The sequence below is a fragment of the Pristiophorus japonicus genome, chromosome 22 (assembly GCF_044704955.1).
Source record: "Pristiophorus japonicus isolate sPriJap1 chromosome 22, sPriJap1.hap1, whole genome shotgun sequence".
NCBI classification, from domain to species: domain Eukaryota; kingdom Metazoa; phylum Chordata; class Chondrichthyes; family Pristiophoridae; genus Pristiophorus; species Pristiophorus japonicus.
This window is the reverse complement of record NC_091998.1, coordinates 25196430-25224094: the sequence shown is the minus strand read 5'-3', so window position 1 is coordinate 25224094 and position 27665 is coordinate 25196430. Positions and strand designations below refer to the sequence as shown.

Genomic DNA, 27665 nt, shown 5'->3' with positions numbered 1-27665 from the left:
TACACACTGTCATAACTCAGTCACCGCACCCTGATTCTCACGTCTGTGTGAGCCTCCCGCCTATTTCTCATAGAAGTTAGATCACCGGGACGGGCGGTCTGGGCCGAAGTTTGGGGCGGGCGGAGACTCGGCAATATGTCTTTGTGTCTGCCCACTCTGTTATTTTGGTCCTGCCACCAGTCTGTTTTTGTCAACCAGACGGTGAGCTGGCGACAACAATCGGCCCAAAGGTTTTTTTATCCACCAACCTCAGCAGAGCACCCCGATCGCGTCAGCATGATTATTTTTTTTCTCTATTTTTCACACCAGTATTTCTGTATTGCCTGTTTGAATTACTGGCCGCTTACAAGACAATAGTGCACTGGCTATGATTGTAGATTAGCAACCCAGAGGTTATGGGGGTGAAATTCGACTTGAGTAGGCATGCAAAACAGGCAGACCTGCTTTGGCAGTCTATTATGCGACACGCTGAGCAGAGGAAACATTACAAGGACACCCTCAAAGCCTCCCTGATAAAGTGCAACATCCCCACCGAAACCTGGGAGTCCCTGGCCAAAGACCGCTCTAAGTGGAGGAAGTGCATCCGACAGGCGCTGAGCACCTCGAGTCTTGTCGCCGAGAGCATGCAGAAAACAAACACAGGCAGCGAAAAGAGCGTGCAACAAACCAGTCCCACCCAACCCTTCCCTCAATGATTATCTGTCCCACCTGTGATTCTCGTATTGGACTCTTCAACCACATAAGAACTCATGTTAAAAGTGGAAGCAAATCTTCCTCGATTCCGAGGGACTGCCTATGATGATGATGATGCGACATGCATCTTATTCAGTTCTACTGAAGTCAACGGAATGGGATAATAGGGGACTGGTGCAACACCGCTTGTCTGACAGCACCACCCTTCTCCAATTTCACTCTCTGTGAGTTTGAGTCCCACCAGTTGTGAAATGCAATTCACTAAGTCTATCAATTTAATCCAGAAATAAATGGTCTGAAAGCTGCAAAGATAGAAAGAAGAAAAGTAAAAGTGGAGGTCAGAGAAACCTAAGGCAAAAAGCAAAAAGGGCCACATTACAGCAAAATTCTAAAGGGGCAAAATGTGTTAGAAAGACAAGCCTGAAGGCTCTGTGCCTCAATGCAAGGAGTATTCAGAATAAAGTGGATGAATTAACTGCGCAGATAGCAGTTAATGGGTAAGATGTAATTGGCTCCAGGGTGACCAAGGTTGGGAACTCAACATCCAGGGGTATTCAACAGTTAGGAAGGACAGACAGAAAGGAAAAGGAGGCGGGGTGGCATTGCTGGTTAAAAGGAAATTAATGCAATAGTAAGAAAGGACATTAGCTTGGATGATGTGGAATCAGTATGGGTGAAGCTGCGGAATACCAAGGGGCAGAAAACGCCAGTGGGAGTTGTGTACAGACCACCAAACAGTCGTAGTAAGGCTGGGGACAGCATCAAACAAGAAATTAGGGATGCATGCAATAAAGGTACAGCAGTTATCATGGGTGACTTTAATCTACATATTGATTGGGCTAACCAAATTGGCAGCAATGGAGGATTTCCTGGAGTGTATTTGGGATGGTTTTCTAGACCAATATGTCGAAAAACCAACTAGGGAGCTGGCCATCCTAGACTGGGTGATGTGTAATGAGAAATGACTAATTAGCAATCTTGTTGTGCGAGATCCCTCAGGGAAGAGTGACTATAACATGGTAGAATTCTTTATTAAGATGGAGAGTGACACAGTTAATTCAGAAACTAGGGTCTTGAATTTAAGGAAAGGTAACTTTGATGGTTTGAGGCGTGAATTGGCTAGGATACACTGGCAAATGATATGTAAAGGGTTGACGGTGGATAGGCAATGCAAACATTTAAAGATCACATGGAGGAACTTCAGCAATGTCTGGAGTAAAAATAAAACTGGGAAGGTGGCTCAACCGTGGCTAACAAGGGAAATTAAGGATAGTGTTAAATCCAAGGAAGAGGCATACAAATCGGCCAGAAAAAGCAGCAAACCTGAGAACTGGGAGAAATTTAGAATTCAGCAGAGGAGGACAAAGGGTTTAATTAAGAGGGGGAAAATAGAGTACAAGAAGAAGCTTGCCAGGAAAATAAAAACTGACTGCAAAAGCTTCTATAGATATGTGAAGAGAAAAAGATTAATGAAGACAAACGTAGGTCCCTTGCAGTCGGATTCAGGTGAATTTATAATGGGGAACAAAGAAATGGCAGATAAAGTGAACAAATACTTTGTTTCTGTCTTCACGAAGGAAGGCACAAATAACCTTCCGGAAGTACTAGGGGACCGAGGGTCTAGTGAGAAGGAGGAACTGAAGGATATCCTTATTAGGCGGGAAATTGTGTTAGGGAAATTGATGGGATTGAAGGCCGATAAAAACCCGGGGCCTGATAGTCTGCATCCCAGAGTACTTAAGGAAGTGGCCCTAGAAATAGTGGATGCAGTGGTAATCATTTTCCAACAGTCTATCGACTCTGGATCAGTTCCTATGGACTGGAGGGTAGCTAATGTAATACCATTTTTTAAAAAGGGAGGGAGAGAGAAAGTGGGTAATTATAGACCAGTTAGCCTGACATCAGTAGTGGGGAAAATGTTGGAATCAATTATTAAGGTTGAAATAGCAGTGCATTTGGAAAGCAGTGACAGGATCGGTCCAAGTCAGCATGGATTTATGAAAGGGAAATCATGTTTAACAAATTCTAAAATTTTTTGAGGATGTAACTAGTAGAGTGGACAAGGGAGATGTGGTGTATTTGGACTTTCAAAAGGCTTTTGACAAGGTCCCACACAAGAGATTGTGTGCAAAATCAAAGCACATGGTATTGGAGGTAATATACTGATATGGATAGAGAACTGGTTGGCAGACAGGAAGCAGAGAATTGGGATGAACGGGTCCTTTTCAGAATGGCAGGCAGTGGAGTGTCGCAGGGCTCAGTGCTGGGACTCCAGCTCTTTACAATATACATCAATGATTTAGATGAAGGAATTGAGTGTAATATCTCCAATTTTGCAGATGACACTAAACTGGGTGGCAGTGTGAGCTGTGAAGATGATGCTAAGAGGCTGCAGGGTGACTTGGACAGGTTAGGCGAGTGGGCAAATGCATGGCAGATGAAGTATAATGTGGATAAATGTGAGGTTATCCACTTTGGGGGCAAAAACGCAAAGACTATATATTATCTGAATGGCAGCAGATTAGGAAAAGGGCAGGTGCAACGAGACCTGGGTGTCATGGTTCATCAGTCATTGAAAGTTTGCATGCAGGTACAGCAGGCGGTGAAGAAGGCAAATGGTATGTTGGCCTTCATAGCTAGGGGATTTGAGTATAGGTGCAGGGAGCTCTTACTGCAGTTGTACAAGGCCTCACCTGGAATATTGTGTTCAGTTTTGGTCTCCTAATCTGAGGAAGGACGTTCTTGCTATTGAGGGAGTGCAGCGAAGTTCACCGGGGATGGCTGGACTGACATATGAGGAGAGACTGGATCAACTGGGCATTTATACATTGGAGTTTAGACGGATGAGAGGGGATCTCATAGAAACATACAAGATCCTGACAGGACGGGACAGGTTAGATGTAGGTAGAATGTTCCCAATGTTGGGGAAGTCCAGAACCAGGGGACACAATCTTAGGATAAGGGGTAGGCCATTTAGGACTGAGATGAGGAGAAACTTCTTCACTCAGAGAGTTGTTAACCTGTGGAATTCCCTGCCGCAGAGGGTTGTTGATGCCAGTTCATTAGTTCATTGGATACAGTTCATTGGATATATTCAAGAGGGAGTTAGATATGGCCTTTACAGCGAAGGGGATCAAGGGATATGGAGAGAAAGCAGGAAAGGGGTACTGAATGAATGATCAGCCATGATCTTATTGAATGGTGGTGTAGGCTCGAAGGGCCGAATGGCCTACTCTTGCACCTATTTTCTATGTTTGTATGCAATTGTCACTAAAACCAAATGGTTCACTCAGGTTGTTCAGGGAAGGGAGCCTGTTACTCTGACCTAGGTTTGGCCTACATGTCACTCCAGTTCTTCATTACATGGCTAGCTGTTAATGCCCTGGCAAGTGCCTGAAGCAAGCTGCACAATTTTTGTAAAGGACAATCACAATTGCTAATGTTCACAGCCACCATCTCAGGGCAACTGGGAGCTGGCAATAAATAAATCCTTGTCAGTATTGCCCACACCCCGAGACCAAATAAACACGATTTGTTAGTCGACCCACATCCACTGGGAAATAGATCAAAGTTGCTCAAAATGATTTCACTTTCTTTAGAGCTGGATTTTTTTCAGAATTTGTCGGCACAGCAACAGGAAAAGGGGCAACAAACGGGGTCGAGGCCTATCTTACCACCGCCCACTGAAACCAACAGTAGGCAGTCCCATCCCCAACCCACTCGTGAGTGTGTGAGCCCTGAATTCCAAGCCCATTTCCCTCCCAGCTGCCCTTGATATCACCGCTCCCCAGGACTGCCTGGCAAAAGGTGGCAGCAGGCCCAAAGCAACAGATTATATGAGCATAAGCAAGCATGAAACAAAATAAGGCTCTTGCTTGCACGGACCACAAACCATTCCCTCTCTGTTTCAGCCGTGGCTCAGTGGGCAGCACTGTCACCTCTGAGTCAGAAGGTTGTGGGTTCAAGTCCCACTCCAGGGACTTGAGCACATAAATCCAGGCTCACACTCCAGTGCAGTGCTGAGGGAGTGCTGCACTGTCGGAGGTGCCGTCTTTCAGATGAGACGTTAAACCGAGGCCCCGTCTGCTCTCTCAAAGTGGACGTTAAAGATCCCATGGCGCTATTTTGAAGAGGAGCAGGGGAGTTATTCCCGGTGTCCTGGCCAATATTTATCCCTCAATCAACATAACAAAAACATATTATGTGCTCATTATCACGTTGCTGTTTATGGGAGTTTGCTGTGCACAAATTGGCTGCCGCGTTTCCCACATTACAACAGTGACTACACTCCAAAAGTACTTCATTGGCTGTAGAGCGCTTTGAGATGTCATGTGGTCATGAAAGGCACTATATAAATGTAAGTCTTTCTTTCTTTGATTCTTGCCAACCCGTTAAATCACATGAAGATAGATTTTACAAGGTTTCTCACTGTCCACTAAAGGTAAATTGAAACAGCTATGTAACTGTATGCCTGACATTGCACATCATCAACCAGACCTCGATGTAACATTCCCCCTTGTCCCAACAGTCTGGGAACCATCACATTCGACACGCGATTCAATCTGTACATATCCGAATAAATCTCAATCTCATTCCTGGTTGAATTTTTATCTTGCTCTTTTTAACACTTTTCATTGGATATATTCAAGAGGATATTAGATGTGGCACTTACGGCTAAAGGGATCAAGGCGTATGGAGAGAAAGCAGGGAAGGGGTACTGAGGTGATAATCAGCCATGATCATAGTGAAGTGCCGAATGGCCAACTCCTGAACCTATTTTCTATGTTTCTAACACTGTATGTTGAAAAAGAATATAGAGAGAGGAACATTTGTGCAAAAAGGAATCTAAATGTCCTGAAATTAAACTTTATATTGAATTGAACCTTTTTTGCGCTTCACAGAATCAAAATGCTCAAAACTGCTGAAATACTTTCGACACAAAAGCTTTATTTGTCTGAGGGGTGATTTGGAAAACAAACTAGGGGGCAGGATTTTCATAACATAAGAACATAAGAATTAGGAACAGGAGTAGGCCATCTAGACCCTCGAGTCTGCTTCGCCATTCAACAAGATCATGGCTGATCCGATCATGGACTCAGCTCCACTTACCCGCCCGCTCCCCGTAACCCTTAATTCCCTTATTGGTTAAAAATCTATCTATCTGTGACTTGAATACATTCAATGAGCTAGCCTCAACTGCTTCCTTGGGCAGAGAATTCCACAGATTCACAACACTCTGGGAGAAGAAATTCCTTCTCAACTCGGTTTTAAATTGGCTCCCCCGTATTTTGAGGCTGTGCCCCCTAGTTCTAGTCTCCCCGACCAGTGGAAACAACCTCTCTGCCTCTATCTTGTCTATCCCTTTCATTATTTTAAATGTTTCTATAAGATCACCCCCTCATCCTTCTGAACTCCAACGAGTACAGACCCAGTCTACTCAATCTATCATCATAAGGTAACCCCCTCATCTCCGGAATCAGCCTAGTGAATCGTCTCTGTACCCTCTCCAAAGCTAGTATATCCTTCCTTAAGTAAGGTGACCAAAACTGCATGCAATACTCCAGGTGCGGCCTCACCAATACCCTGTACAGTTGCAGCAGGACATCCCTGCTTTTGTACTCCATCCCTCTCGCAATGAAGGCCAACATTCCATTTGCCTTCCTGATTACCTGCTGCACCTGCAAACTAACTTTTTGGGATTCATGCACAAGGACCCCCAGGCCCCTCTGCACCGCAGCGTGTTGTAATTTCCCCCCATTCAAATAATATTCCCTTTTACTGTTTTTTTTCCCAAGGTGGATGACCTCACATTTTCCGACATTGTAATCCATCTGCAAAACCTCAGCCCATTCGTGCAATCTATCTAAATCTCTTTGCAGCCCCTCTGTGTCCTCTACACAACCCGCTTTCCCACTAATCTTTGTGTCATCTGCAAATTTTGTTGCACTACACTCTGTCCCCTCTTCCAGGTCATCTATGTATATTGTAAACAGTTGTGGTCCCAGCACCGATCCCTGTGGCACACCACTAACCACCGATTTCCAATCCGAAAAGGACCCATTTATCCCGACTCTCTGCTTTCTGTTAGCCAGCCAATTCTCTATCCATGCTAATACATTTCCTCTGACTCCGCGTACCTTTATCTTCTGCAGTAACCTTTTGTGTGGCACCTTATCGAATGCCTTTTGGAAATCCAAATACACCACATCCATCGGCACACCTCTATCCACCATGCTCGTTACATCCTCAAAGAATTCCAGTAAATTAGTCAAACATGATTTCCCCTTCATGAATCCATGTTGCATCTGCTTGATTGCACTATTCCTATCTAGATGTCCCGCTATTTCTTGCTTAATGATAGGTTCAAGCATTTTCCCCACTACAGATGTTAAACTAACCGGCCTATAGTTACCTGCCTTTTGTCTGCCCCCTTTTTTAAACAGAGGCGTTACATTAGCTGCTTTCCAATCCGCTGATACCTCCCCAGAGTCCAGAGAATTTTCGTAGATTATAACGAATGCATCTGCTATAACTTCCGCCATCTCTTTTAATACCCTGGGATGCATTTCATCAGGACATGGGGACTTGTCTACCTTGAGTCCCATTAGCCTGTCCAGCACTACCTTTCTAGTGATAGTGATTATCTCAAGGTCCTCCCTTCCCACATTCCCGTGACCAGCAATTTCTGGCATGGTTTTTGTGTCTTCCACTGTGAAGACCGAAGCAAAATAATTGTTTAAGGTCTCAGCCAATTCCACATTTCCCATTATTAAATCCCCCTTCTCATCTTCTAAGGGGACCAACATTTACTTTAGTCACTCTTTTCCGTTTTATATAGCTGTAAAAGCTTTTACTATCTGTTTTTATGTTTTGCGCAAGTTTACTTTCTTAATCTATCTTTCCTTTCTTTATTGCTTTCTTAGTTGTTTGCTTTCCAAGTGTTTGTGGCCGGTTTTTGCAGCGTTTTGACGCTCCGCAGCTCCTTGTTTGCGGCGGCGATGGGACGTACCACCGGGGAGAGGTGCGTGGGACGTGTAACGCCGCGGATTGTGTTACCGTCCAAGTTTTGGCACTGTCCCGACCCGTCGCCGCGCCCAGAATAGCGATAGGTCAAACCTGACGGTGCAGCCCTGCCAGCAGCGGTATATTAGAAAACCTGCAAAGAAGGCAAGTTAAAGTTTTTATTTTTTAATTTTTTTTGCAGCGATTTATTAGCTAAGGTTCTTGGTAATGTTTTTTGACTTTTTTTTTGAATTTCTTTCTCCCTCACAAGGCCTCTCTCACAGCGCAAAGGACCCCGCACAAACGTTGGCGAAATTCGCGCTTTGCGCCACGAATGATTGTACAACGCCTCCCTTTACGATACACCCCGCCGCAGACGCCCAATGGCCGAAAGTTCAGCCTAAAATCAGTAACGCAGCGAAAACAGTCATTTTCACGTATTGCTTCCGTTTTCGCCCAAAAACCCCAAAACCCAAAATCCAGCCCAGGCTGTTTGGCGAGTAACAATGCAAGATCCTAAGAATTGGCCCACTGCACATGTCCCCAACATAAAAGATACATAGAAAAAGCAGCTGCTTTTGTAAAAAAAAACATCCTGTTTTAATCTATATTGGTTGATGAAGCCCAATTGTTATAAAACAGGTATCACTGTGCGCAATGCCACAGGAGGTCTGCTAGTTAGTGGATCTCCTGTGGCATTGCTCACAGCAGGTCAGGTAACATGCTGTTTTATAAGGACAGCAGTATAATACTATTCAATGCACTCAAGGACGCGGAATTGCATTGCTGGTTAAGGAGGAAATTAATGCAATAGTAAGAAAGGACATTAGCTTGGATGATATGGAATCGGTATGGGTGGAGCTGCAGAATACCAAGGGGCAGAAAACGCTAGTGGGAGTTGTATACAGACCACCAAACAGTAGTAGTAAGGTTGGGGACAGCATCAAACAAGAAATTAGGGATGCATGCAATAAAGGTACAGCAGTTATCATGAGTGACTTTAATCTACATATTGATTGGGCTAACCAAACTGGTCGCAATGCGGTGGAGGAGGATTTCCTGGAGTATATTAGGGATGGTTTTCTACACCAATATGTCGAGGAACCAACCAGGGAGCTGGCCATCCTAGACTGGGTGATGTGGAATGAGAAAGGACTAATTAGCAATCTTGTTGTGCGAGGCCCCTCGGGGAAGAATGACCATAATATGGTAGAATTCTTTATTAGGATGGAGAGTGACACAGTTAATTCAGAAACTAGGGTTGAACTTAAGGAAAGGTAACTTCGATGGTTTGAGGCGTGAATTGGCTAGAATAAACTGGCAAATGATACTTAAAGGGTTGACGGTGGATAGGCAATGGCAAACATTTAAAGATCACATGAATGGATTTCAGCAATTGTACATCCTTGTCCGGAGCAAAAATAAAATGGGGAAGGTGGCTCAACTGTGGCTAACAAGGGAAATTAATGGTAGTGTTAAATCCAAGGAAGAGGCATATAAATTGGCCAGAAAAAGCAGCAGACCTGAGGACTGGAAGAAATTTAGAATTCAGCAGAGGAGGACAAAGGATTTAATTAAGGGGGGGAAAATAGAATACGAGAAGAAGCTTGCCGTGAACATAAAAACTGACTGCTAAAGCTTCAACAGATATGTGAAGAGAAAAAGATTAGTGAAGACAAACATAGGTCCCTTGCAGTCAGATTCAGGTGAATCTATAAATGGGAACAAAGAAATGGCAGACGAATTGAACAAATATTTTGGTTCTGTCTTCACGAAAGAAGACACAAATAACCTTCCGGAAGTACTAGGGGACCAAGGGTCTAATGAGAAGGAGGAACTGAAGGATATCCTTATTAGGTGGTAAATTGTGTTAGGGAAATTGATGGGATTGAAGGGTGATAAATCCCTGGGGCCTGATAGTCTGCATCCCAGAGTACTTAAGGAAGTGGTCCTAGAAATAGTGGGTGCATTGGTGATCATTTTCCAACAGTCTATCGACTCGGGGTCAGTTCCTATGGACTGGAGGGTAGCTAATGTAACACCACTTTTTAAAAAGGGAGGGAGAGAGAAAGTGGGTAATTATAGACCGGTTAGTCTGACATCACTGGTGGGGAAAATGTTGGAATCAATTATTAAGGATGTAATAGCAGCGCATTTGGAAAGCACTGACAGGATCGGTCCAAGTCAGCATGGATTTATGAAGGGGAAATCATGCTTGACAAATCTTCTGGAATTTTTTGAGGATGTAACTAATAGAGTGGATAAGGGAGAACTAGTGGTTGTGGTGTATTTGGAGTTTCAAAAGGCTTTTGACAAGGTCCCACACAAGAGATTGGTGTACAAAATCAAAGCACATGGTATTGGGGGTAATATACTGACGTGGATAGAGAATTGGTTGGCAGATAGGAAGCAGAGAGTCGGGATAAACGGATCCTTTTCAGAATGACAGGCAGTGACTAGTGGAGTGCCGCAGGGCTCAGTGCTGGAACCCCAGCTCTTTACAATATACATCAATGATTTGGATGAAGGAATTGAGTGTAATATCTCCAAGTGCAGATGACACTAAACTGGGTGGCGGTGTGAGCTGTGAGGGGGATGCTAAGAGGCTGCAGGGTGACTTAGGCAGGTTAGGTGAGTGGGCAAATGCATGGCAGATGCAGTATAATGTGGATAAATGTGAGGTTATTCACTTTGGGGGCAAAAATGCAAAGACAGAATATTATCTGAATGGTGGTAGATTAGGAAAAGGGGAGGTGCAATGAGACCTGGGTGTCATGGTTCATCAGTCATTGAAAGTTGGCATGCAGGTACAGCAGGCGGTGAAGAAGGCAAATGGTATGGTGGCCTTCGTAGCTAGGGGATTTGAGTATAGGAGCAGGGAGGCCTTACTGCAGTTGTACAGGGCCTTGGTGAGGCCTCACCTGGAATATTGTGTTCAGTTTTGGTCTCCTAATCTGAGGAAGGACGTTCTTGCTATTGAGGGAGTGCAGTGAAGGTTCACTAGACTGATTCCCGGGATGGCTGGACTGTCATATGAGGAGAGACTGGATCAACTGGGCTTTTATACAATGGAGTTTAGAAGGATGAGAGGTGATCTCATAGAAATATACAAGATTCTGACAGGACGGGACAGGTTAGATGCGGGTAGATTGTTCCCGATGTTGCGGAAGTCCAGAACTAGGGGAAGGCCATTTAGGACTGAGATGAGGAGAAACGTCTTCACTCAGAAAGTTGATAACCTGTGGAATTCCCTGCTGCAGAGAGTTGTTGATGCCAGTTCATTGGATATATTCAAGAGGGAGTTAGATATTGCCCTTACGGCTAAGAGGATCAAGGGGTATGGAGAGAAAGCAGGAAAGGGGTACTGAGGGAATGATCAGCCATGATCTTATTGAATGGTGGTGCAGGTTCGAAGGGCCGAATGGCCTACTCCTGCACCTATTTTCTATGTTTCTATGTTTAAAAATAAACCTATCTTTTCAACATTTACAGCAGTTTTAACACTGGCACAATTGGATCTCTGAGTGAAGCAAAGATAATCCAACTAATTTCACCATTCATCAAGCCCCCTCCCTCTCCAGTTTGTGTTTCTCTGTCACTACCCCCCCCACCACCCCCCAATTTGTGTTTCTCTCCACCTCCCAGGTTCTCTCTCTCTCCCCAGTTCGTTTCTCTCTTTCGCTACCCAATTTGTGTTTCTCTCTCTCTCTTCCCCCGTCCAGTTTGTGTTTCTCTCCCTCCCCAGTCTGTGTTTATCTCGCTCTCTCCCTCCCCAGTTTGTGTTTCTCTCTTTCCCTCCCTTCTCCAGTCTGTGTTTCTCTCTCTCTCTCCCTCCCCAGTTTGTGTTTCTCTCTCTCTCTCCCTACGGCAGCTCCTTTCTCCGGAGTCACGGAATGTCCAGGTGAACTACATTGGCCCCGATGCCGTCGACTTCAGAACGAGCAGAGGACCAGCCGGGTTCAGCTCTGGCTCCCTCCCACGACAGCCAGAGTCCGTTTGCCTCGAGGCTCCCGCGGCACTGCCCGCGTGACCAACCGCCCACCCTGGCAGGTTTCCTCCCGCCCAAAGCAGGAGGGCTGGGAGACCCACATCAGCCTCGGATTATCTACCTTGCTGCACCCACTGTGACTCTCTCCCCCCCCCCCCCACACCTAATTTATTTTTTTCTATTTCTCACACCAGTCATTCTGTGACTGGAGTGAGATTGACAATTCATGCTGAACACGAGAGCAGCAATGGTCTTCTTTTCACTTGGGACTGCCCAAGGTGACTCATCTCTCACTATCCAAGAATGCAACAAAAAGATTTGCATTTATATAGCGCCTTTGCGACTTCAGGACATCCCAGGCACTTTACAGCCAATGAAATACTTTTGAAATGCCGTTGCGGTTGTAATGTAAGAAACGCAGCAGCCAATTTCTACAGAGTACGGTCCCACAAACAGCAATTTGATGATGACCAGATAGTCTGTTTTTTTTTTAGTGATGTCGATTGCGGATAAATATTGGCCAGGATACCAGGGCTAACTCCCTTGCTCTTCTTTGAAATAGTGCCCTGGGATCTTTTACGCCCATCTGAGACAGCAGATAGGGTCGCTCGGTTTAACGTCTCATCCCGAAAGATGGCACCTCTGACAGTGCAGCACTCCCTCAGCACTGCAGATATTCCTCGGTTCCCTTGGAGCCCAAAAATCTGTCAATTTCAACCTTGAATATGCTCAACGACTGATCATCTACTGCCCTCTAGGGTAGAGAATTCTAACGATTCACAACTCTTTGAGTAAAGAAATTTCTCCTCAGCTCAGTCCCCTTATTCTGAGACTCTGATCCCTAGTTCTAGGCTGTCCAGCCAGGGGAAACATCCTCCCAGCATCACCCTGTCAAGCCCTGTCAGAATTCTATACATTTCAATTAGATCACCTCTCATTCTTCTAAACTTTAGGAAATATAGGCCTAGTCTACTCAATCTCTCCTCATAGGACAATTCCTCCCATCCCAGGAATCAGTCTAATGAACCTTCGTTGCACTATGTCTAAGACAAGTATATCCTTCCTTAGGTAAGGAGACTAAAACCGTACACAGTACTCCAGATGTGGTCTCACCAAGGCCCTATCTAATTGCAAGAAGACTTCCTTACTTTTATTCGCCAATCCTTTTGCAATGAAGGCTAACATGCCATTTGCTTGCTGCACCTGCATGTTAACTTTCCCCGATTCATGTACAAAGACACCCAGGTCCCTTTGAGTACTGACCCTCCTGCCAATGGAAACAGTTTCTTCCTATTTACTCTATCAAACACCTCTTAAATCCCCCCCTTAACCTTCTCTGCTCTTAAGAAGTACAATCCTATCCTCTTGATCTCTCCAGATAACGGAAACCCTTCATCCCTGATACCACTCCAGTAAATCTCTGCACCCTCTCCAAGGCTTTGCCGTCCTTGCTAAAGTGCGGTGCCTAGTCACATCAAATTACTTTGTAAACATTGAAACAAGCTCATGAACGTGTTAAAATTTCTCAGCAGAAATTCCAGTGAGTGCAGGAATGTGCTCAGTGCAAATATTGCTGAGAATAAATTATGTGCACTCTGTGAATATGGAGTAATTTGAGAAATAATAATGGAGGGGAGAAGGCTAGTGGCTGGCTTATTTCCAGGCCTCTGCTGAGATCGCTGTGGGCAGACCACTAGGAATTGATTCTTATTTTCTTTCTGCTCCCTTTGGCTTGCTGCCCTCCTATAGAAATGCAAGAAGCGAAAGGGAACTCAAAAGCTCCATTATCGTGGCACAGTACCTTAATGCTCCAACACAGTGAGCCAGCCAGTAGGCTGTTAGAAAGAAAGAAAGACTTGCATTTATATAGCGCCTTTCACGACCGCCGGATGTCTCAAAGTGCTTTACAGCCAATGAAGTACTTTTGGAGTGTAGCGACTGTTGTAATGTGGGAAATGCGGCAGCCAAATTGAGGCACAGCAAGCTCCCACAAACAGCAATGTGATAATGACCAGATAATCTGTTTTCTTGTTATGTTGATTGAGAGATAAATATTGGCCAGGACACCGGGGGGGAACTCCCCTGCTCTTCTTCGAAATAGTGTCATGGGATCTTTTACATCCACCTGAGAGGGCAGGCGGGGCCTCGGTTTAACGTCTCTTCCGAAAGACTACACCTCCAACATATTTTCCATCACTCATAAATTCTATGTCCCTAAATAAGAGCTCGTCATAAAATCCTGCAGAAGTTTTAAACAAAACTTGACGTAGCTTTTTAATTCTTTTTAAACGGTAACATGCTATGGCATAAAATAGACTAAGTTAGCAGGAAAATAAACTGTTTATCGCAGGCGTACTCACTCAATGTTTCGTTGAAGGCCACTCTTACAAATGACAAAGCAACTACATGCACTTGCTTTTCACCAACCCACGCCTACCCCCACCCCGCCCCTCCCCCTATCCCTGCCCCTCCCAACCCCCCTTCCCCCTGACCCTACCCCTACCCCCGCCCCTCCCTCTACCCCCCCACCCCGCCCCGCCCCCTATCCCTGCCCCTCCCAACCCCCCCTCCCCCTGCCCCTACCCCTACCCCCGCCCCTCCCTCTACCCCCCCACCCCGTCCCTCCCCCTATCCCTGCCCCTCTCCCTATCCCTGCCCCTCCCAACCCCCCCTCCCCCTGTCCCTACCCCTACCACTGCCCCTCCCTCTACCCCCCCCACCCCGTCCCTCCCCCTATCCCTGCCCCTCCCAACCCCCCCATCCCCCTGCCCCTACCCCTACCCCCGCCCCTCCCTCTACTCCCCCCATCCCACCCCTCCCCCTCCTACCCACCCTACCCCTGCCCCCGCCCCTCCCAACCAGCCCCCCTACCCCACCCCTTCCCCTCCCACCAACCCTACCCCCACCCCTCCCCCTTCCCCAGCCCCTCCCAACCACACCCCCACCCCCGCCCCTCCCACCCAACTCCCCCTACCCCCGCCCCTCCCCCTACCCCTGCCCCTCCCACCCCTCTACCCACCCCCGCCTCTCCCCACCCCTCCCCTACCCCGCCACTCCTCCTACCCCCCTACTCCCGCCCCTCCCACCCCTCTACCCACCCCCGCCTCTCCCCACCCCTCCCCTACCCCTGCCACTCCTCCTAACCCCCTACTCCCGCCCCTCCCACCCCTCTACCCATCCCCCACCCCTCCCACTCACCTGAACCCTGACCCCCCACTCCCGCCCCTCCACCCCCCTACCCCCACCCCTCCCACCCTCCTACCCCCTCCCCTCCCCCTCCCCTACCCCAGTCCCTCCCACCCGCCCCCTTACCCCTGCCCCTCCCACCCCTCTACCCACCTCCACCCCTCCCCTACTCCCATCCCTCCCACCTCCCTACTCCCACCCTCCCTACCCCCACTCCTCCCACGCCCTCTACCTCCGCCCCTCCCACCCTCCCTACCCCCACCACCCCACCTCCCTTCCCCGCCTCAGGCAACTTGGTCTAGACCATCCCCCTTTGCTAAAGGCAGAAACACAGTGGTGGGAGGCAGCATTAGGGAAGATGGGGGTGTTAGCATAAATACGGTCAAATTGTTCATTTTGCATATTAAACAGTTCTAGCACATCCTAAATAAAGAGGTTGAAGCCTAGGGTTGCCCATTACTGAGCCCAGCTGCTGATGGGAGTGAGGTCGATCAGTTTTTGCCCTGACAATTACAAGGAGCGCTTCATCCTACAACAACAACTTGCATTTATATAGCGCCTTTAACATAGTAAAACATCCCAAAGAGCTTTACAGGTGTGTTATAAAACAAAACAAATAAATTTGACACCGAGCCACATAAGAACAAATTATGGCAGATGACCAAAAGCTTGCTGAAAGAGGTAGGTTTTAAGGAGCATCTTAAAGGACGAAAGAGAGGTAGAGCGGCGGAGAGGTTTAAGGAGGGAGTGCCAGAGCTTGGGGCCCAGGCAACAGAAGGCACGGCCACCGATGGTTGAACGATTATAATCAAGAAAGCTCAAAAGGGCAGAATTTGAGGAGTGCAGACATCTCGGCGGCTTGTGAGGCTGAAGGAGATTACAGAGATAGGGAGGGACGAGGCCATAGAGGGATTTGTAAACAAGGATGAGAATTTTGAAATCGAGGCGTTGGTTAACTGGGAGACAATGTAGGTCAGCGAGCATAAGGGGTGATGGGTGAGTGGGACTTGGTGCGAGTTAGGACACGGGCTGCCGAGTCTTGGATGACCTCAAGTTTACATAGGGTAGAATGTGGGAGGCCAGCCAGGAGTGCGTTGGAGTAGTCAAGTCTAGAGGTAACAAAGGCATGGATGAGGGTTTCAGCAACGGATGAGCTGAGGCAGGGTGGAGACGGGCAATGTTACGGAGGTGGAAATAGGCAGTCTTAGTTATGCTGCGGATATGCGGTCAGAAGCTCATTTCAGGGTCAAATATAACACCTAGGTTGAGAACAGTCTGGGTCAGCCACAGATAGATGCTAGGGAGAGGGATGGAGTCGGTGGCTAGGGAATGCAGTTTGTGGCCAATATTTAATTGGAGAAAATCCTAGTGGGACACCCAGTCATTTAGAGGAATGGAAAAGAGTGACGAGAAAGCTGGCATGGTCAGCCTGCCCTGTCAATCATCTCGTAGGTGATCACAGTCAGTCCATGGATCAAATTTTCCTCCCTTTACAGATAGATGGCAGAGAAAGAATGAAAAGAAACAAAGAATGAAAAAACAGAAAGAAAGTGTGTGTTGCATTTATGTCATTTCTTATCACTTCTCTCAGGACATCCCAAAGTGTGACAATGAATTACTTTTGAAGTGCAGTCACTGTTGCTATGTAAGCAACTGCAGCGACTATTTTGCAAGGTCCCGCAAGACGGGGGTATTAGAAGAAAAAATATGCAAAGTGAACTAAATTGTTTAAATGAAATGAATAGGTTACCTCGGTGATTGTCCCAGAATTCGGCTGCAGCTGGAAAAGACTGACTAGACCCCGTTTTAGGTTTAGAATTAATCCTGTTTCTTCAGCAGAGCCATACAGACTCTCTATCTGAAAGAAAAATAAAGTAAATTACTCCTGAGAGATCCTGAATTTTCAGTAACTATACTCTGTCAGCTTTTGTCCAGCATCACTCCAAATAAACATTTACAAAGTCAAGTTGCTCATAAATTGACATACCATTAACCATCGACAATCATGACTAGTAAAACTGGGGTTGAACTATCAATTTAAATTCATCGTTTAAATTTAAACATGATACTACCACAACTTCTGGCTAACTGGGAGATTCTCACATATAAAACTTCTATTAACAAAACTCAGTTCAGGTTTCAAAAAGCAAAGAACCTGTTAATAGGGGTGAAATTTGTCTCAATTGTGCAAAACACGAGATAGCAAATCAGCTGTCCATTTTAAACTTCCATCGATGGAAAACAAAATCCAGCGAGTGTAAAGTTGCCTCCGGATTCGCTATCACCCATTCTGCGCTACTACCCAAGACAAATTTCAGCCACATCTGTTTTGGTGATGTTGGCTAAGGGATAAATGTTGGCCAAGGCACCAGGAGAAACTCTTTACTCTACTTCAGAAATTGTAATGGGCTCTTTTAAATCCACCTGAACAAGCAGACAAGGTCTTGGTTTAGTATCTCAGCTGATGCAACTCCGACAGTGCATCAGTCCCTCAGTACTGCACTGATGTGTCGGCCTACATTATGGGCTCCAGTACTGGAGTGGGGCTTGAACCTACAACTTCGGACTCAGAGGCTTGAGTGCTGCCACTGACAAGGGCAGACATCGATGACAAGGTCCAACACTGCCTTCAGTGTGCCAGTGCAGCCTTCGGTCGCCTGAGGAAGAGAATGTTTGAAGACCAGCACCTCGAACTCGGCACCAAGCTCACGGTCTACAGAGCAGTGGTGATACCCGCCCTCCTATATGCTTCAGAGACATGGACAATATACAGCAGGCATCTCAAAGTACTGGAGAAGTACCACCAACGCTGCCTCCGCAAGATTCTGCAAATCCATTGGCAGGATAGGCGCACCAACGTTAGTGTCCTCGCTCAGGCCAATATCACCAGTATTGAAGCTCTGCTGGATGGGCCACACTGTCCACATGCCTGACACGAGACTCCCACTCGGAGCTCCGACACAGCAAGCGAGCCCCAGGTGGGCGGAGGAAACGCTTCAAGAACACCCTCAAAGCCTCTTTGAAAAAATGTAACATCCCCACTGACACCTGGGAATCCCTGGTCCAAGACCGCCCAAATTGGAGGAAAAGCATCCAGGAAGGCGCTGAACACCTCGAGTCTCTTTGCCGAGAGCAAACTGAAGCCAAGCGTCGACAGCGGAAGGAGCGTGCAGCAACCCAGGCACCCCACCCACCTGTTCCTTCAACCACCGTCTGCCCCACCTGTGACAGAGACTGTAATTCCAGCATTGGACTCTTCAGTCACCTGAGAACTCATTTCCAGTGTGGAAGCAAGTCATCCTCGACTCCGAGGGACTGCCTATGATGATGATGCTGCCACCAAGTCAAGCTGACACTTGACAAGAATTTAATTCCGATTAAATAGGGGTCAAAATTACCTTTCCAGAATTCCAGTGAAAGAATACAGGCTTTTTCAAAGCTACCATAATTGTAGGCCCCAGCAAAGCCTCAACGTGAATGTTTTTGAAGATGTTTTGGCTCTCCTTTCTTTCCGATACATTCAGCAATTTTACTTCTTGTAACTGTTCGGGAGAGGAAGACACAGTGTGAGATTATAACTTTCATAGAAGTCTTATGAAGGAATAAACACCCAGTCCCTTGTATCATTAGCCAGAGTACTTTTCAGGCCTGTCTAAAATTATAGCCTCCAGTACAGCCTAGAAATGCTCCAATCATCAAAGCTGCTTTCTGTTAGAGGTACTATTAGAACTGATGAGCAGGAAAGTGCACTGACTTAAGGGCCTTTATATGTGAAGTGTTATTACTGTTATTGTTGTTTAGTCCTTTCTGTTTCCTAACCTTCCACTATCCTTCTCCAACAATTACTCCATTTGCCTTGAATACGATAAGTGTTTCTTAGCAACAGTTCTCTAGCATGGCACTTTATCAAAGGCTTCGAATGCAACTCTAATTGCTATTTTGAAGAGGAGAGTAGGCAGGGATTGAAAAAGGATTCCAGGTAGTAATCAGGGAGAAAATCAGCAAAGTTTCCAGCAGCCAAGTAAAGTCTCGTTGGGCCTTGCTAGACACAAAGCCCCTCACTGAGAGCAGCAACTAAAATTAATACCACAATATCGGATGCCTGCGAATCGGGCACTCTGTCCAATTTGCCTTCCCATCGAGTGAGATTTCATAATGTGAGCATTAACTCTTCAAATTTACCATATAGTGTGCCTGTTGATGCCATAGAGTTAATTCTTCCAAAAAAAACAAAATAATACTTTGGTTACGGCACTTAGTGCTCTCCAGAAATATTAGTAACAGATTACTTAAAGAAAGAAATTGCATTTATATAGCACCTTTCACGACCTTAGAATGTTCCAAAGTGCTTTACAGCCAATCGAGTACTTTTCAAGTGCAGTGTGGGAAACGCGGCAGCCGATTTGCACGCAGCAAGCTCCCACAAACAGCAATGTGATAATGACCGGACAATCTGATTTTAGCTGATGTCGGTTGAGGGATAAATATTGGCCAGGGAATAATGGAGAACTCCCCTGCTCTTCTTCGAAATAGTGTCACAACTGAGCCTGATACTGATCTTTGACCTCACCTGATCTTCAAAATACTGCAGCGTCATGGGAACTTTTATATCCACCTGAAAGGGAAGATGGGGGCCCGGTTTCCCATCTCATCCAAAAGACAGCACCTCACTCCCTCAGCACTGCACCAGAGTGTCAGCCTAGATTTTGTGCTCAAGTTCCTAGAGAGGGACTCGAACCCACGACCTTCTGACTCAGAGGCGAGAGTGCTACCCACTGAGCCACGGCTGACACATACAGATTAAACGAAGGATGGTGTTGAGCCATACAGGTCGATGTTTGACCCTATTATGTGATGACTTAACTGGGCCAACAACAAAAAAAATTAGCGAGGGTACTCGTTTCTGACCATCGTTCAGTGATCCCATGCTGGAAAGTTTGTGTGAGTATGAAGGTCGGCTGAGGTCAAAGGTCAGGATCAGGCTACGTTGTGATGCTCCCCCCTCCCCTCCCGTGGTTAATTAGAAGTCATGAGGTTAGATTTTGACTGGGCATTGGTGTAAAACGGGTGATAGCGAATTGCAGTCAATGGGAATAAAAGTCAGTAGAGATGTAAAACGGGTTGCTGACTCACTATCGCCCATCTTACACCATCTACCCCCTTTGGGAATTTTCAGGAAAGGCACACCAGCATCAGCATCCTCTCTCAGGCCAACATCCCCAGCATCGAAGCATTGACCACGCTCGACCAGCTCTGATGGGTGGGCCACATTGTCCACATGCCCGATGCTAGACTCCCGAAACAAAGCACTCTACTCCAAGCTACGTCACGGCAAGCGAGTCCCAGGAGGGCAGGGAAAACACTTCAAGGACACCCTCAAAGCCTCCTTGAAACAATGCAACATCTTCACCGACTCTTGGGAATCCCTGGCGCAAGACCGCTCAAAGTGGAGCAGAAGCATCCGGGAAGGCGCTGAACACCTCGAGTCTCTTCGCCGGGAGCATGCGGAAGCCGAATACAAACAGCGGAAGGAGCGTACAACAAATCAAGCACCCCACCCACCCGTCCCTCCAACCACCGTCTGCCCCACCTGTGACAGAGACTGTCGATCCCGCATTGGTCTCATCAGCCACTTTAGAACTCAGTTTAGTGTGGAAGCAAGTCATCCTCAACTCCAGGGAACTGCCTAAGAAGAAGACGACCCCCTTGAGTCTATCGGGAAACATATCCATGTCACAAGAAGCAAGCTGGCTCAAATTCCATGTTCACTAAAAAATAACCAACCAAAAAATACTTAAAACCTGTTGAGTTTAATTCAAAAGCCTCTGTTAAAGATAATGGGCTAGACTTTCCACTAGGTGGCTAAGGCCCCAAAAAATGGGCCTTGTTCCAGCGATGTGGGATGTCTCGGCCTTGCTGATCGCCGGCACAAGGCCCATTTCTTTTTTTGCGATTTTCCACTCGGCATTACCCTGGCGATGTCAAATGGCGATGTGATTTTTCGGTGATCTCACGATCACCCACCAAAAACGGAAGTAAAAAAAAAAGCTTCCCTAGCAACGCTATTCTGCGCACGTATGGGATTTTTTTTTTTTGGTTGAGTTTCTTTGCCGCGTTTTGAGAGGTCAGTGGTCATCACACATGCTCAGAAGGCACAGGGAGAGTGCAGACAGAATGAGTGAAGGAAGGCATAGAGGCAGAGGAGATTTGTTGAGCTGTAGTCATACGGAAAATAGTTCTTTTGAGTAAAAAATAATCTATATTATTTTACTTCTCAGTGTTTTAGTGCATTGAAAGTACTGAAATTATTTGTGAAATATGATAGTATACTATATATAATTATACTTTAAAATGGAGGGTGAGACTGAGAGAAAGAGTGTGAATCTGAGAGAAAGAGGGCGAAACCCTTCAGCGAGGAGGCCAACGAGGCTCTGGTTAATATTGTATGGGGCAGGTGGGACGACTTGACATGGGGTGGGCATAGGAAACCTCCACCTCATCCGTACCACAAAATCTGGCAGGAGATTGCCAATGTCGTGACATCAGCATCAAATGAAATAAGGACAACTGACCAGTGCCGGAAACGGTGGAACAGCTTGTTGGCAGCAGCCAGAGTAAGTTGCATGTTATATTTTAAATGTTACATGTGTAATATTTTAATGATGTATGTAAATTTTAATTGGAATCTTGAATTTCATTTCTTTATAGATTTAATTAGTTAAATTATAATTAATTTATGCATCCTAACAGTAAGTTGAATTTTATATTATGAAATATTGTTCATATGCAATGCAATGCGAATTTCTAATCGAACATTGCATCTCCGGCATTGAATTTAAGTCTGTCATTCTTAAATGTTTATTACCAAGTCCTTTAGCTTATGCCATGCCATGTTCTTTTATCATTTGCAGAAGAAGATATCTATCAATCGCGCCGAGCAGAGGAGGATGGGGGGGGGGGGGGCGACTCTGCTCATATACAGCCGCTGTCGGAATATGAGGAGCTTGCGGTCATTTTATTGGGACCTGACAGCCGTTCGGTCACGACCCGTGGTGTGGCCGAACCCACCCGTAAGTAATGGGAACTGTGTAATGTGTCAAACATTATTAAAGACATTTAAAAAATCTATCTTAGTTACGCATGTAATGTCCTGCAATTATAATGCAATATGCAATATAATTTTGATGTACCCTTGATGTACAAATGATGTCATGGCAGCCCTGGTGAACCCTTGTGCATATGGGGTATTGAAAAGTATTGTTATGTTATGGGTTATTGAAAAATATTGATATGTAATGTTTACTATTAATGAGCACCGTTAATGTCCTAATAAGTTGTTTAGAAATGTCATTCGTCTTTTTAAGGTCAACCTGATAAGGTCGTGTCAGTGGAACCATCCACTCCTCCTGCAACATCAGCAGCATCAACCACCTCGGAGGAGGAAGAGGAGGAACATGAGGCAATAATTAGTGTGGCGGAAGAGCAGGAGGAGGAGGGGGGGGAAACAACCTGCGGTCATCTCTATCGGTCACGACCTTATCCAAGGATTCGAGGGTTTCTCCACGAACTGGAGCCAGTTCCCAACAAACTGGAGCCAGTTCAACACGAACTTCTCCAAGTGGTCTTCCGTGCAAACGGAGTTAGCACGGGAGACATTAGAGGCGATACGTGAACAGACCGCCACAACCAATGCCCTTTGGCATGCGTTGCTGGCTGGACATGGCGCTGCACCCCAAGGTGTCGTGTCAGCTCGCAGAGAGACCCCAAGCACGCAAGCGAGTATGGAGGGCACAGTTCCTCCTGACTCGGAAGTGGAGCCTCAGGCTTCTGCTTCCACTCCTTCACCTCCACCACGGCAGGAAGTCTTGCCGTCCCACGCTGCACAACACATTCATGTCGGTTGTTAGAAAATTGTTCACATTTTGTTCGTGGTTGTTTGGGGTTTGGGGGACGGGTGGATTGGGGGGGTGGGGGGTGGAGGGGAGGGTGTTGTTAATTATTTTTTTTTAATTCATTCGTTGTGGTAATAAAAAAAATGTCTTAATTCAACAATTGTTGTGCCTTCTCTCTTAGTTACATTAAGGATAACATTTTCATATAACATATTTACAGTTGTTCATCATTATTTGTTCAGTCTTTTATTATAGCCGTACTTTACTTAAACTAAGCATTAATGCCGATGCTAGGCCAGTGCAGGCAAGACAAAAATGAAACCCCTTGCAAATGAAACTTTTGATTAACCTTAACTGTAAATGAACATTTGAATATCCACAATGATAGTTCATGCAAAGCGTTCATAAATGAGCTCCTGATGCAACAGCTTAGCAGCCGTGTAACTGCCACTAGGTACTGGTCTTGGGGAGGGGGTTGGTGGTACCGGTGCTAGATCGCCAGGTTGAGTGCGTTCTCCTAGGTCCTCGCCTGCGTCCTCTTCCGCCTCTTCCTCATCTTCATCCTCACCGGCTGGCTCTTCCGTTATCCCTCCTTCTGGAGGTGGATCTGCTGCCCAATCTGGCATTACTTGTCCTCTCCTTATAGCTAGGTTATGCAGCATGCAACACACCACAATAAATTCAGCGACCTGGTCAGGATGGTACTGTAGGCTGCCACCAGAATGATGCAGGCATCTGAAGCGCTGCCTTAGGATTCCTACTGTCTTTTCAACGATGTTGCGTGTTGCTATGTGACTTTTATTATAACGCTTCTCTGCTTCAGTGATGGGATTACGCAGAGGGGTCATGAGCCAACTGGCAAGGCCATATCCTTTATCCCCCCAGCATCCAACCATGACCTTCTGGCTGATTGGCAAACAGGTCAGGGATAGCCCTCTCACATAGGATGTGCGCATCATGGATGCTGCCAGGAAATGTAGCATTTACTGTCATGATTATTTAGTTGTGGTTGACAACAAGCTGCATTTAGGGAGTGGAACCTCTTTCCGCGTTCTTTAAGGGTGCTTTCAGGGCAATGTGCGTGCAATCTATTGCTCCCTGTACCTTGGGGATGTGTGATATCCTGTAGAAACCCAAAGCCCTCTCAGTCTGTGCCTTCCTGGTCATTGGGAAGCTTATGAAGTCCATCATGCGGGCATAAAGGACTTCAGTCACCCGTCGAATGCAGCAGTGTGTGGCGTGCTGGGAGATATGGCAGATGTCGTCAGCCGAAGTCTGAAAAGATCCCGATGCGTAGAAGGCTAGGGCAGCAGTAACCTTCACCTCAATGGACAGTGCGGTTCTGATGGTGCTGGAAGGCTGCAGATCACCCTTGACGAGTTGGCATATCTCATCGATGACCTCCTTCCTGAATCGCAGCCTCCTAATACAAGCGTTTTCAGACAAGTTCAGGTCAGATTGCTTTTCCAAATACCTTTGTTGGCTGTACGGTCGCCTCCTCTGTCTTCGTCTCTGTCTACGCATTACTCTGCCACCTCTTCAATTGATCCTTTCAGTAACCAGCATGCGAGCAGTTACAAGTAATGGCAGGAAAAGCAGAGGCCCCATCACTATCAATAATTACTTTCACTAAATTAAACTAATCTCTCTACTCTCTAATCACTGTATACCAGTCAGTCTACTAGGCCCCAACAATATCAGTAATTATTTTCACTATTTATAAAAGCACTTTTCAACAAAAAAATGCCTATACAATACCTAATATATTATATATACCCTAATCTAATATTCTGAGTTGAATTATCTTTAAATAACTCTCTAAATAACTCACAACTATTTAGCTCCTTCTTTTCTGTTGTCTCCACCCTTCCTCCGATCTTCAAAATGGCGTCCGTAATGCCCATTTCCTTCTGTTAAGCCCAGTAAAAGCAACTATTTCTCAGTGATCTTTTTGGCCTTGCATCAGCCCAGCGAAGTGCATGCTAGGTGCCAAAACTTGGGATGGGCCTTGTGTGGGCGATCAGTTTAGCGATCATTTCGGCGAAGTGAGCCGAAATTTGGCCACCTGTTTTTCTAGTGATGTTTTGGGCCTAGTTTCCACTTTTTCCACAAAATGGGCGATAGAGGTCCATTTTGGACGATAGATGGGCTTTAGATGGGTGATGTGAAGTGGAAAGTCTAGCCCAATGAGCGAAGGAATCTTAGAAGAATGTGAAGCACTTGTACACTGATATCATATAGCAGAATTTCAAGGCCTCGAGCATTTATTTCACACTCTCACAAAAGCACACTCCTGATTTTTTCCCCCGACGTCCTTTAAAACCACCATTTTCGTTCAAAACTACATCCCCTAAAGCTTAAATTGCATAACAATAAAACACATTAAAAAAAAATCAACAAATCTTCAATAAAAATCACAAGGCTTTACCATAAATGTACTGATTCAATCTTTCAGCAGCTCAAGGGGCTTTTTCTCCTCTGGGCCCTCACGTTTTCCCTCTGCTCCATTCCTGGACCCCTTCAACTTGGCCCTCAAATCCTGATATTGTTTAGATTTCTGGACCTGTGTAATCACAGTGCCCCTAAAGACGCAACATACTGCACATTTCAGCTCTGCACCCAAACTGAAGCCCTGGACTGTAAATCGGTTGTCAAGGTCTGAACGGAATCTGAAGTGAAGCGACGTGGGACTCAAGCAGAGTGGGACGACACCCACCTGTGAGTGCGACTCCAGTCGAGCCCGGCCTCTGGATTCAGGCTAATATTTACATTGTAACTGCGCTGTGGTGAAGCAAAACTGCTTTGCACCGACAGTGCAGTTATAGAGTGAATACACCCTTGGAGTATTGTCTTTTGCCATGCATGTGTCGAGACCTCAGGGTGTACTCTGCCTGGGGCCTGCCCACACACTCTTCTCCCAGCTGCCCATGGTGGCTGCCTCTGCTCTGGTGGAACATACACTATCATTCACGCCTCTGTGCACTTGCTCTGCTCTCAGTCAGTAACTTTGTCTCTTCCTGGTGTGGCTACTATCTGATCCCTCAGCAGTTGTGTTGTCTCTGCACCCAACGTTACTGTGGTCCTGCTCTCTCTGCTTTTGGCATGTCCATGACCACCATCTCCTGTCCTGATGGTTTGGGCATTCCTCCTGATCTCATCCCAGTGTCACAGCCAAGAGGGTAAGTGATTGGCTGGTTAATTGGTGAGTAGTTTTTCAGTTTTCTTTATCTTTCTTTCTTTTTCTTATCAGTAAGAAACCTTTGGCATTGTTGCCAAATTAAGTTAATTTAAGGGTTAAATCATGGCAGGAGAGCCCAGACCCGTGTGATGCTCCTCCTGTGCTATGTGGGAAATCAGGAACACTTCCCGGCACTGCAGCTGCACATGGATTACTCTGGAGCATTCGCGATGCTGAGGATGTCGTGAATAGCACGTTTAGTGAGTTGGTCGCACCGCAGGTAAAGGTTACAAATGCAGATAGGGGATGGGTGACCATCAGGCAGAGCAAGAGTAGGAAGATAGTGCAGGAGTCCCCTGAGGTCATCTCCCTCCAAAACAGATATATCGCTTTTGATACAGTTGGGGAAGATGGCTCATCAGGGGAAGGCAGCAGCAGCCACATTCATGTCACCATGGGTGACTCTGCTGCACAGGAAGGCAGGAAAAAGAGTGGGAGATCTATAGTGGTAGGGGATCCTATTGTAAGGGGAATAGATAGGCGTTTCTGCGGCCGCAATTGAGACTCCAGGATGGTATGGTGCCTCCCTGGTGCAAGGGTCAAGGATGTCTCGGAGCGACTGCAGGGCATTCTGGAGGGGGAGGGTGAACAGCCAGTTGTCGTGGTGCATATAGGTACCAATGATATAGGTAAAAAACAGGATGAGGTCCTACAAGTTGAATTTAGGGAGCAAGGAGTTAAATTAAAAAGTAGGACCTCAAAGGTAGTAATCTCAGGATTTCAACCAGTGCCACGTGCTAGTCAGAGTAGAAATAGCAGGATAGTTAAGATGAATAGGTGGCTTGAGGAATGGTGCAAGAGGGAGGGATTCAAATTCCTGGGACATTGGAATTGGTTCTGGTGGAGGTGGGACCAGTACAAACCGGATGGTCTGCACCTGGGCAGGACCGTAACCAATGTCCTAGGGGGAGTGTTTGCTAGTGCTTTTGGGGAGGGTTTAATCTAATATGGAAGGTGGATGGGAATCTATGCAGGGAGACAGAGGGAAGTAAAATGGGGGCAGGAGCAAAAGGTAGAAAGGAGATAAGGAAAAGTGGCGGGCAGAGAAATCAAAGGCAAAAATCAAAAAGGGCCACATTATGACATAATTCTAAAAGGACAAAGAGTGTTAAAAAAACAAGCCTGAAGGCTCTGTGTCTCAATGCGAGGAGCATTTGTAATAAGGTGGATGAATTAAATGCGCAGATAGCCGTTAACGGATATGATGTAATTGGGATTACGAAGACGAATGCTGGGAATTCAACATCCAGGGGTATTCAATATTCAGGAAGGATAGACAGAAAAGAAAAGGAGGTGGGGTAGCATTGCTGGTTAAAGAGGAGATTAACGCAATAGTAAGGAAGGACATTAGCTTGGATGATGTGGAATCTATATAATTAGAGCTGCACAACACCAAAGGGCAGAAAATGCTAGTGGGAGTTGTGTACAGACCACCAAACAATAGTAGTGAGGCTGGGAATGGCATTAACATGAAATTAGGGATGCGTGCAATAAAGGTACAGCAGTTATCATGGGTGACTTTAATCCACATATAGATTGGGCTAACCAAACTGTAGCAATACGGTGGAGGAGGATTTCCTAGAGTATATAAGGGATGGTTTTCTAGACCAATATGTCGAGGAACGAACTAGAGAGTTGGCTATCCTAGACTGGGTGATGTGTAAAG

The 27665-nt window shown here is 46.2% G+C and overlaps 1 protein-coding gene across 1 annotated transcript in view; it reads right to left on the bottom strand.

Annotated features, from left to right (window-relative positions):
* The window catches only part of LOC139234721 (microsomal triglyceride transfer protein large subunit-like), a 157209-nt gene that overhangs the window by 115087 nt on the left and 14457 nt on the right, over positions 1-27665 (bottom strand). Inside the window, exons 3-4 of the mRNA XM_070865403.1 lie at positions 18268-18411; positions 16620-16727 (exon numbers count right to left, since the gene is read on the bottom strand). Of these exons, the coding sequence (XP_070721504.1) occupies positions 16620-16727; positions 18268-18411 (252 nt within the window). The remainder of the gene's footprint in view (positions 1-16619; positions 16728-18267; positions 18412-27665) is intronic.